Consider the following 12,523-nt stretch of genomic DNA (forward strand, 5'->3'; position numbering starts at 1 on the left):
TATGTATTTACTGTGCTACAAGTCTAATAAGCATTTTTGATTAAATGGGAGTAAATCAGTCCCTTTCTGAGATTTACAATAAGTGTGTTACATGTTACAAACAGCAGCCACATTACTGCAACCTGTCTGGAATAGCACCCCTCATTTACCTGGAAATATCAATTACTTTACAATTTCTATGCCCATCTGCACCGAGAGATTTCACAACCACCTTACAGAAGCTGGTTCTGTCCTACCAATTAGGAGATGAGAAGAACAGAAACAGAGCAAAGATGAGCTGAATCTGGTCCGTCCCAACTGAAGGTCCAGCCCCAATGTCCTCCCAGAGAAAAGCCATGGAGGTGTCAGTCATTCCAAATGTAACCCCATGCATGGTCTCAGATCTACTAATTTTCTCCTCTAGCATTCACTGATTCACTGTTAGTCTGCTCTTACTCAATCACACTTTAATCTCTTGGTAATTAGTGCTACCAACCAGAAAGTTCAACAAACACAAAGCAATACTAGAATATACTTTTATAATTTTTTTTGACAACTTAGAAAAAAACCTTAAAAAGTCCTTGTCAGTTAAAAAGGAAGGATGAAAGGAAGGAAAAGAAAAGTGATCCCTTCTCTTTCAAAGCCATATAAACTTCTCCCAGGAACCTTCTCCTATGGAGGAGAATTCCTCATATAGAGGAATAATTTATCCTTCTAGATTTAACTACTTCTTGTACCTGACACTCCTTCATCTGCCTACAAAGCCCCTTCCTACCACAGGCATCACACTGGTGCACCAGTAATGTTTACTACTTGCAGATCTCCTTCAAAAGGCTTTGTAAATTAGCATTTTCTTTTTCCTACTCTTATTTCAGTATTACAGTGTTCATATCATTATGGAGCATGTAAAATCATCACTAGCTTTGCTGTAAATAAACAATGTTTGCTTGTATCCCTGCAGAGTGTAGCCATTAACTTTCCATCTCTGGCAGATATAAAGACATTAAATATTCATCTTGACTATCACATTTTACAGCAAGATGTACAACCGTAAGTCTGAAGACAAGGGCAGTAACAAATCTGACAACGTTAAGCATGGAACTCACTGAGGTGTGTGTAAGTGCTAGGAAAACTTTTTTTAAATAGGATACATAAAAATTCAAGAATTATTTTTCCCCACCGTGAAGTTTGTGCTACCTAGCCCCTCAGTCCATGCCCAGCTCTGGCACTCGTCAGGAGTGACAGCACAGCTCATCCTGCCCAAGGGGCAGCTCGAGCTCCTTCCCAAGCTCTCTCCTACCCATCCCTACTAAGTGCTGATTGGTTCCCCAACCACATCCTGCAGATGTTGGGAAAGACTGCCACTCAAATGGCAATGGTCCCAAACTCGTGGTTTGATCTATCTGGGCAAAGTATCTTTGCCCAGACAGACCCCAGGCTGACAAAAGACCACACAATGTAACAAGGGTAATTTAAATGCAGAAAAACTGTGATGCTCATCTGGGTGACACTTTTAACAGCCCCTTCTGGGAGTCCAAGCAAGGTGCCTGGCATTAAATACCTATTATCTACCTGCATTCACCCCTTTCTTAACAGCTTGTGATTTGTTTTGTTTTTAATGCTGCTTGGATGGAATCTAATAGCTCTATTTGCTGTTGCAGAGTACTGAATGAGGCCATCTGGGAAGGAGAGGGACGTAACCTGCTTTAATATACATTCCACAATCAGAAAACAGTGGGAAAGGAAGTTAATCCATTGCCAGGTTCACAGAGCGAGACACAGAACAGAGGAACCACTCCAAAAATAAAAGAGTGGCAGCAGCCACGGTGCTTTAAAGTTCACTCCGCCCCACCTTTATGAATGGTTTACTTGATAAAAGCAGAATTGTGTATTTATTACAGTTTAACCAGAACAGCACGTGAACAAGGCACCACCAAGTTTCTGTGACTAATTATAAGAGAAAAAGGAAAGAAACCACCCAACTTATCCAAAATCCACCGAAATCAAAGCAGTTATCAGTGTTTGAGAATCACATACAGAATATCAACTCTACTGAAGAGAGCAGCAAAATCTCCAGCACCTTTAACAAAAACTCCGTACATCCAAATTACAACCTCCTCAGTTCTAACCTGAGGATCGCTTTCCAAAATTTCAATTAATACTTCATCATAAAAAATTTCCTCACAATTAAAATTCATTCAAATATAGGTAATGCTTTAAGAATCTGACCACCAGTTCAGTGACACATGTATGAAGTACTAAATGATTTTACAAACAACTTTAGGACCTGATTTCTAATGCAGAACAGATCTGCTGCCTCAGGCCAAGATTTGTAAGACACTCAAGGGAAAATTAGCCAGTTCCTGGAGCCCCAGCTCATTTGGCATTCCAGTCAAGTTTCCAATAGAATCAATTAGTAAGTTTAATTATCGTTTTAAGAAAACAAACACAAAACCAAGAGCTCAGAACAACATAAGTCTTCCCAGACCAATTACTGATGTTAAATTAAGACATTAGAATTCTTGCATATGTTTCCCCCAAACAAAATAAATGGGAAGAGATAAACCTTTGGTGAAAATGCATTCATTCCAGGCAACTCCAGAGACCTTAATCTGAGGTTATTTCTGTTTGGTAACAAGATCAACTATGGAGCCAAAGCAAACACAAGGCAAAGAGTTCTGACACCACAACCACCTCCACCCAGACCTACCTGCATTTCACAATCGGCCCGGAGATTCAGCTCCTCACAGCATTCCCTGGATACCCTCAAGAAGATATAATCCTTTGTCTTCTCCTCGATAGCCGCTTCATAAACCTTCTCTTTGGTTCCTTGGGTCTGTGCTGACTTTTCTTTAGTGACAGGCAATAAATAAACAGCATTGACTTTGGTCATCACCAGCCGTCCAGCCAAAGTGTCTTCAGAAAGCGTCTCAGTGAGCTTAAAGCGGCCAAAAAGTTGTCCATTTTGGGCGTATTTTGCACCTCCAGAAACACCAGTGAGCATGAAGCTTGCTACAATCTGCAACTGCACTTTTATGTTGAACCTAAGTGAGAAAGCATCGAGTCAGTGTGCAAAAATGCTCTCAAGATTCTGAAATTTCATGCATTCAGAGTGAAGATTCACTTCATTAATTAATCTTTAAGTATAAACAAGTACGGTCAAACTGACCCTTCGTAAGTATGCAGCTGTCAAATATCCACACTTTTTCCTTTTTACTGTAGCCCATAAAGTATGTATTTAAAAGGATGAAGTTTTAAAAAAGAACCCTCACAAGAGAGAAACAAATACTAGATACCAAAAAAAGCTTAGTGTGAATAAATTACATCTCCCAAAGCAGTAAAAATTTCTATTTAAATAGTCTGTAATCTTATGCTAGGTATGCAAGGAGAGACAGGCAGGCAAAGAACAGAGCAAGATTCCTATTTATCCCATCTGTATCTTCCAGGCTGCACACCAAAGAGGGCAATCTCCATCTTAAAAGGTAAATGGTATTATACCTATAATTCAGAGGGATTGATTAAAATGTGTTGAAACAAATCAGATTGTAGGCATTAAAATGATATAATTTTATTTGAAATGAGGGGCACCACAGGTTCAGCCCTATAAACCATCTATCCACAGAACTCCTATTAGCAGCAGCTTCCTCCTGTAATCAGTGATGTAACAAATTCATCCTTTGCAGTTATCATTTTCCAGAAGTCACATGCACAACACATTAAAGTGACTTATTATCACACTTTATTGACCTCTCACCAATACAAAGTAATCTCGTCTTAGTGTGTTGGGGTTTTTTAAACAGATTGCTTCAACCTGGTTTTAAAAGAACAAAGGAGGAAAAAAGTCTGACACAGTAACAATATTCAGTTCTTTTCTCATCAGCAAGTTTTTCCTAAATTTGCAACAAATTACAGAAAAAAAGTAAAACCCATTCACAAATGAAATAAAAACTCTTGGGAAAATACATTTTTTTCTTGTAATACTTTTCATACTCATACTGGTTTTATTTGATCTGTTCTTCTTATCATTTCTATTTTAACCTAATAAACTGGTAATTGATCATTTAAGCCCTGCAGTATCAATAATCATAAGCCTCTAACAATAAAATCCAACATTTTGGCTTGCTTGGTAATTAAACATCTACCAAACCAATCAAATACATTTTTTCAGATCTGGCAAATCACGAATCTTGCACAAAAACTGCAAGTTTGCCCCCATGTGGTAACAGCTGCTTCTTTACAGAATATGGGCATTGTCAGAGCCGAATTTCCCAGTCCTCCACTCTCCAAAAGCAAGGGAAGTTTTCTTGCCTAAGAGGGATCTGTTTGGTCCATCACTGACCACAAATGTTACTGCACAAGCTACAGTGAAAGCATTCACCCAATCTTTCCCATTTCCACATGGGCCAATAAAAAATCCATAACAAAAAACAAGCTTTCTCCTATTCAAGTGCTGCACTATTCCAAAGAAGCTATCAGCAAGTCAGCAACATCTGAAACAGGTCATATCTCCTTGTTAAAATACCATATAAAACATTTAACTGAGAAACAAGGGCTGGGAATTCTTACTGAGATACAATCCTTTGCTATTGTGAATTTATTTTGCTGAAACTTCCCTGAAGTTGATTCCTATGCTGCTGAATATGTATCAGCTGAAATTCAGATCTATAAAAACGTGCTGCAAAACAGTTTTACTGCATTTCTGAGATAACGCACAGGTTAGTGTTTTCATAAATGACTGAACTGCATCTGCTGCACTAAAGGGAATCTAAAGTTTAGATTATCAAGCAATTTCCATTGAGCAAGCTGACACCTTCTGGCAAGCTACAAAACTACAGAATCCTCTCAGGATTTGATTTTTAAAAAATCAGAAGTTGCTTCTTTCATCCATTTCTCACCCTTGCTTTGCAGGGTTAGACAAAATAAGGTTTTCAGTCAGGCTTATAAAAAACAAACAAAAAAAATCTTTTATTTCTTCCTAAGCACTGCAAATGCCAACCTACCTGCAGTGTTTGTGAAGCAGCTATAAGAAAATCTGTTGTTCATATTTAAAACCACAGAATAATTATGAAGAATGACTTCATAAATCATTAATCATCCAGTACCAATGCAAAAAATAAATTCCCCAAAGGCAAATAAACCCATCCTGGCCAAAGCCCCAGGTGCCACTTTGCAAAAGCACATTCAGCACGTTTGTTCTGACACCGACACCTGCAGGGATCAGGGTGTGCAGTGGGACACCTGCCTGGGGAGTGATCAATGGAAGACACAGTAATGACAAAAGCAAACTTATTTTCCATCAGAGCCAGCATTTGACACACTCACAGCTTTGAGGATAAATCTGCTCTGTAATTCTGGGCGCACGGAAGGAGCTGTCTGTCACCTCACACACTTAAATGTTCATACAAGAAAATGTTCTAGTCACTCTAGCAAGTATATATTGCTTTTCTCTTCAATATGCAAGAGAGAAAGGAAGAGTTTTAAAACCATGAACAGATATTAACACTCTCCAAAACCAAACTACTATCAAGATTGGAACACTGCTTTGCTTTTCCTCAAAAACAGTGTGTTTGTACTTGGAAATTCAACAGCAGTGACTCCCTTATTAGTCTATTTTGTGATACTCATGTGTAGCAACTTGTATAAATGCCTCTTGAAATAGTAAAATAAACAAGATTTAAAAGTAAGGTTCTCTTGAGACTATCCAGAACTCCCTTATAACTGAATTCAAGACACTTAAGAGCCACTGCAACTTTCACCCAATACTGTCCAGTTCCACTCAGGTGATTCCACATAAAGTCTGTAACAGCACTTTCCTAGAAAGTGGGAAATCATCAACATTCTGAAAAACCAAGGATCCACTTCAATCTGAGCTGCAGACACTCGTGTTACTCCAGTGTTGTCAGAAGAGACCACACTGACAATCCTACTCCTTTTACAATGTACATTCACAAACCCTTTTAAAAGTGCAACAGCTCATCAACAGTCACTCATGGCACCACTTCAGAGGTGTTAGAACCCACTTGCATCTGGATTTCTCAGCCCATTTTTAGGCTTGCAACCCTGACACTTCACTAGAGAATACCAAGTGTGTGATCTTAGCCACAGAGGAGTGAAACGTCTGCTGGTTTGAGCCTTGTTGCAATGAAGTGGGTCAGCTACAAGATCAAAAGAATATTTCTGTCATCAACACTATCAAAACAGAAGATTTCAAGAACATTATTAACACTTACTTATAACTTATCAAGCAATAAATTACTGCTGCACCAAATAGTCCAAAGGGGAAGCATTACATACAGGATACAATTATTTTTCTTTCATTTCTCCAGGTTTATTGCTCTTTGGTTTCCTATGAGGCATGAGAGTGCAAATCTCCAGGTGAAAATCCACTTGGTAAAAATACTGCTCATGTTTTGATGATATTTCATAATATTTACTTTAAATCCACTTTTTTCTCAAAAGGCCTTAGAAGAGTCAACCTGTTTATAAATATGCATGATGGAGAATATTTCTGTACGCTGGAAACAGTGTTCAAGCATGATTCCTCCATATGTTAGACTCCAGCTCAAGAGCAGAGTGCAGCAGTGATAAAAGATAAGAAACAGTTCAAATACTGCCCTTCAGCTGCAATTTAAAAAATAAATTGAACCATTTTTCTGGTTTAAAAGAATTAGAAATACAAGACTCATAGTATTTTTTTTTCTAAGTTCTAGAGGGTTGGTTCAATTGAACCTCTATAGCTCCAGGAACAGTTCTTCATCTTAAAAAAGACTTCCTGATTTGGAACTTTCAGTAATTGATAGAACTGAATTTGCTACCAAATTAGGCTAAAAGGATGTTATATCTTTTAGACTTTCCATTCTGAGCAGTGCCAACACTTTAAAACTCTTTAGTACCACATGAATGCAGGAAAAATTTTTGATCACGAATATTAAACTACAGAAAAAAAGTTCACATGAAGGTCGGTAAGTGGGAATTTCACATCTTCCTAAATCCATATTTTTCAAGCATCTACACCAGTTGGGTAATATGTACGTAACACCTAAAGACACAACAAACCAAACAATGTATATTATATGCCTTTTATTAGGAACTTTTATTCAGAAACTGGGTGTCAACCTATTTAGGAAATAAATAAAAGTCAGCTGCCACATCATCACAAGATCAATCTGATCACCCGCAATTCAACTCTTTATACAAAGATTTTACATATTCCTTTTCTATAACCTACTTTCACACAGGAACAAAAACATAACTATTATTAATATATTTTTGTACAGACGGACAAAAAACTAGAAACAAAAATAATTAACAAAACCATGTACAACAGCTGCTTAGTGCCTGCAACTGTAAGCACAGACTGATACACAGTTTGTTTTCAATGAAGTAGCAGTAATTTATATCTGTCAAGTGCTAGTGACCTTTACCAAACAGTACTATTCCCTGCTTTGTTCAGGTTCAGTTCAAAGAAACAGGAAGCCTCAGTATCTTAAAGAAGCAGGTAGGTTTAACGAAAAAAGCTGTCACCCCCATTTTAATAGGAATATTTTTATAAAGGAATCACTTACTTGCTAACTTCCTTATACTGTGCTATTTCCTCAATATAAAGGAGGTCATGGAGCCGTGACTGATAGTTGGTCTTGGTCAATGATTTGTCCAGGACAGATTGTGTGAACAGCTGGTCAGCAGACAGAGGGATTTGGTATCTGGTGAGAAGGCTCTTCTCCAATTCAGTAGTTTCATTAGGCTCAAACTCTACAATAGTCTTAGATGTGGAATCCCAGCGCTTGGCTGTGGTCAGGAGCTGTTGCCGTGCGTGCATCAGGTATTCAAGGTCTGCGTGGACAGACAGAACAGGGAAGGTGTGGTTTGTTTTTACAAACCCCAGGTGGTTTGCTTTGATTTCAAAAAAAAAAAAAAACAAAACAATCCAACAAAACCCACTAGTAAAACCAATCTCCTGAAAAACAATGAACTAAACACAGGCAGGAGTCTCCTCTGCCCACAGCACCTTTAGGAAGTCATTGCTGGTACTTACCATCCCTACTTTTCAGGTGTGCACAGAGAGCAAGCAGGCTCTCCAAGAGTAACAGAAAATAAAACATTCTATAGATAGCAAATAGAATTAATAAAGACAAGCAAAGAAAGCACTTTTAACAATCACCAACAGCTTTGAAGGACTTGGCACCACAATACACTTTAAAACTCAACTGCAACATCCCCTCATTTCGAAAACATTAAATAGTGAGGAACCCTAAAACATATATTATAAAATTTAGGAGGTCATCAAAACAAGTCGATAAACCAGCTGGTAAGGAATCATCGCATTTGCAACACTGTGAAAGCCTTTTAAAAAATTCTCCAGCCCCCGAATCTGTGTGTGGTGCAGACAGTTACATAAAGTAGCTAAAGCTACTTTACTAAGCAGAACTTAGGAAATGTAACCTAAGATGATATAACATTAGAAAATTAAAAGGAAATTAATTTTTCAGTATATCCTGATTTCAGGGACCACATAGCTTAGATGAGAAGACCAAGCACTTGTCTACAGCCACCTAAAATATACCCATTAATACCACAAAACCACTATGACAACAGTGAATCAGTTAACAGAATTGCAGTTAAATTGCAGAGCTGAAAATATTTGGCATTTATAGTCAAGCTATGCTATATTAATATATAATCTCTGAGTAAGATTTAACATAGGTATCCAGGATATCACACCAACGCTGAAAATGTGCAAAAAAGACATTTTCAAATTCAAATTAAATGCTTAACATCATCTTGACTGTCTTTAGACTAAATAAGAAAAAAACCCCAGCATTTTAGCAGAAGAAATCTCCATTCGGCTTGACTATGACTACAGGAACATGGCTTGTGTTACTCACTGATCTCATGTGTTCACTAAGAAGACACATTTAAATATATCCCTCAAGCCTGAACCATACCAGTCGCTACAGTTGTATGGAAAGAAAAAGTCCAAGTTTATGTGGTTTGTGTGTCTGAAATAACATCGCCACAAATGAAGCTTTCTCTGGTACAAATCACACCTCAGATGCCAAAAGCTCAGTAATTATGCTGGGACTGACTCCTTGCTTAAGCCATTTAATTTGCAGCACTGGAGAGGCTCTCCCTGGAAGCCTGACATAAACAGTTCCTGGCACAGATTGCACACACACAGTGACACTTTCTTAAAGAGCAGTTAGTACATAATCAGTGCACAGAAGACTTTGTAGAGCTCCCTTTTTCTGCTGTAAATAAAGATTTCAAAATGCAGAATGCAGGCTCCTCCATTAAAATACTTTAATGTTGACCTTTCATTCCTGCCTTAACATCCAGACAGGGCCCTGAATTACATGCAAATGTAGAAACATCGGGCATCTTTCTGTTAGAAAAGCACTTCCACAATATCTCAATCTATATATACCAAAAAGTAAAAGAAACAATGGAACTGGACACAGATCCAATGCAGTTATCCCTTTCCCTTTCCTATTACACACCTCTTAGATTACACAGCAAAAAGCCCAGGATTCTGTACTTAAAATTATCTGTAAAACTCTTAACACCTTTCCATAGGAAATAAGTATTAGTGATGACCTGCCTGAAGACTTCAGTGTCCCTGTGCACACAGACAGGCAATATGTGGAAGGAACAGCAGTACCTAATGCCGGGGACTGCTACCTCCACTTCATCCATCACCTTCATGTGGAATTCAATTGGCTGTTCTGGGATCCCTGTGGTTAGGACTTGGTTTAAGGCACCAGACCACAGATTGGTTTGACAGGAACTCTGACTCTGCAAGTAAGTCATGGCTTGGTTCCCTTGATCTTACCCAGGTTTACAAGGCAGTGTCTGTTCTCCACAGGCTCAGTGGCTTAGGCAGCCTGTGATTACCCACATGCTCCACGGAGATCACAGAATAGCTCCCAAACAGACCTTGCTTCCAAGATGCCTCTCCCTGGCAATGCCATACCCTCTATTTCCAGAGATGTTACACTATGCACAGTCCCCTGCTCCTGGCTGCAAGTGCTTGGGTCATCTCAAAAGATCAGTTCATGATCTTTGGTATTTGCTATTTACAGCTTCGTTCTGTGAATGTTGCAAATGTTAATGTTATATCGAAATACAGGTCAGGAATAGAGAACTGCTGTTTTCTCAGCTTCATCTTTTTTCCTTCCTTTTCCCTTTTGTTCTTCTTTCTGCTTAAATCCCAGCACTGTAATTCTGTTTTGCTGGTGTTTTTATCTCTCAAGTTTTCATTAAAAATTAAGATCCTGTATCCCACCCTATGGTTTACTGCCAAGTGATACAGTGACCTATATTTATCTCTTACACCACAAATCAAAGTCCTTCCTTCTTTTTTTGCACCTCTTCGAACATCTTTCCATTTTCTGGCATTTTTCTCGTACTGGAGTTATTTCAAGTTTGAACTGAGAGACATAGGTCAGTTTAATAAATAGATTAAACACTTAGAGTAACTTATAGCTCATTTTTTTACTTGAAAATACAAATATAATTACACTTCCTTTACATTTTCAAAATTCATGTCAACAGCAAATTACTGAGTTACGACCCTATACTCAGTCTCTTGCCTATGACAATCCGAGTCAGATATTGCAAGAGGAGAAAAAAATACAAACCAACTTCTCAGATAATCTGTTTTAATTACTGGGTTTATTACCCCATGTATTCTTATACAGAAACACTTCATTTCTCTAACGACCTTTTCTGACATATTTAATGTCCTCATCAATATACGAATGTTTATAAAAACATAAACGTGTTTTTATAAAGGCAGAAGTTGCAGTACTGCACTCAGACACATACCAAACTAGAAAATCCCAGCATTTTAATAATACTTAGGAACCATATTTAACACAGAGTAAGTCATATGCCAATTATCTGCCTGATTTAGATCCTCTGAAGCTTTTGCCCACTATTTATATTCATATCTGTGAAGAACATAACATACAGTACGAAACATTCACGAGCTGTTGACAGAGTTCTGCCCAAAACTGAAAAGGAAAGAGATGGCATGAAAGATCTCCACTATTCAAAAAAAAAAAAAAAAAGTTTTAATACATTACCTTCAGTTGAAGCAGCATCAATCATCACTCGTTGCATGAGGACTGGTTCCAATCCAAAGTCAAACACCACAGTTTGGCGAAAAGTCCCAAAGATTTCTGTGTTAAAGGCTATACTGACTTTGTATATATAATGATCTATTCCATTCTGGACCATCTTTCCTCCTATCCATTCCTGACAGTTTTCTGGAACTTCTTGTGATACCTGGGTAGTGCTGTCTCCAGCAGATATTGCAACGATACTAAAGTGTGGTCGATGGGCATCATAAAGCAGTGCCACTCGATACAACATTCTTGCAGGCTGGAAAAGAAATGCAAAGGTTGAAACACAGAAATTATTCCAGGAATAACTTCATTTGCAATCAGATAAAGAGGGTTAATAAGAACTACCAGTTTCTCAGAGCAGATACAGGTTCTGCCTGATTTCCAGAAATCTGGACAGTTGGTACATAATCACCAGAGCTGCTTGGAAAAGAAAAGAGAAGGGATGGTGCTAGGAAGTTTCTCTACGTTAAGAATGATGCAACTGAAATCTTAATTGCAAAAGGTTATGGGTTGCATTCTAGTTATTACTGACTCACTTTTAAAAAATAAGTAGTCCTACCTTACATGTGAGAGCAAATGTCCATGTCTGGTGAGACTTTTTGGTGGTGACAGTTACTGACAGCTCAGGATTATGTTCTACTCTCACTCCTTCTACATATTCACTAAGCTAGATTAAAAGAAAAGGAAGATAACATTAAACTTCTACAGGCAGTATCAAAACACAAACATTCAGGAAAAGGTAGCATTTTTTCAATAGAAAAAGGAAAGAATGGTTTCGCAGATCATGCAGGATTGATGCAAGTCCCACTCAGGAATTAATGTAAATACGCGCTAATGCAGAGACAAGCAAGCTGAATCTACCAGATCAGTCTGTGTAAGTGCAGAACAGAATCATTTAGGGACAATTAACCACAAGACTTGATTTTCAATAATGAACTTAATTGTAAATTTTTGAAGTAGAACAAGATTTCATTTGGAAAAAAGGATCTGTGATACAATGAGGCCCAGAAGACCCCAGATCTCACTAACATCAATGAGACTACTGAGACAACAGGAAACGAGAACCAGGCTTTCTACTCATCAATGCATTTTGCATAAAGTCCACTTTTCCCAGATTTTAATCAACAATAGATGGACCAAAAATTCCTTAGGGTCAGTGGTAAGTAGAGCTGGTCGAATGCCAAAAAAATATTTCTTCTAATTCCAAAGAGCTGCTAACTTTGATCATATCCATACCCCCCACTCCTTGGTACTCAAACACTTTTGAGTATTTGGGGGATTGGCTGTTCTTCACACCAGTGCCTTGCAGCTGCAGGCAAAGAAAGGGAGCCACACACAAGTAAGAGTATTCCCCACTAAGTTGTGAAAGCTGCACCATTTATTGTTGTCCAGTTTAAAAAGTTCTGCCATCTAGTCAG

General features: G+C 38.1%; 1 protein-coding gene across 4 annotated transcripts in view; it reads right to left on the minus strand.

The window, feature by feature from the left end:
* The window catches only part of HELZ (helicase with zinc finger), an 84,814-nt gene that overhangs the window by 42,946 nt on the left and 29,345 nt on the right, over positions 1–12,523 (minus strand). For all 4 annotated transcript variants that reach the window (XM_048324104.1, XM_048324103.1, XM_048324102.1 and 1 more), the window contains 4 exons: positions 11,665–11,772; positions 11,064–11,361; positions 7,545–7,812; positions 2,690–3,023 (listed from right to left, as the gene is read on the minus strand). In XM_048324104.1, coding sequence (XP_048180061.1) covers positions 2,690–3,023; positions 7,545–7,812; positions 11,064–11,361; positions 11,665–11,772 — 1,008 coding nt within the window. The remainder of the gene's footprint in view (positions 1–2,689; positions 3,024–7,544; positions 7,813–11,063; positions 11,362–11,664; positions 11,773–12,523) is intronic.

Source organism: Corvus hawaiiensis, chromosome 19 (assembly GCF_020740725.1).
Source record: "Corvus hawaiiensis isolate bCorHaw1 chromosome 19, bCorHaw1.pri.cur, whole genome shotgun sequence".
NCBI classification, from domain to species: domain Eukaryota; kingdom Metazoa; phylum Chordata; class Aves; order Passeriformes; family Corvidae; genus Corvus; species Corvus hawaiiensis.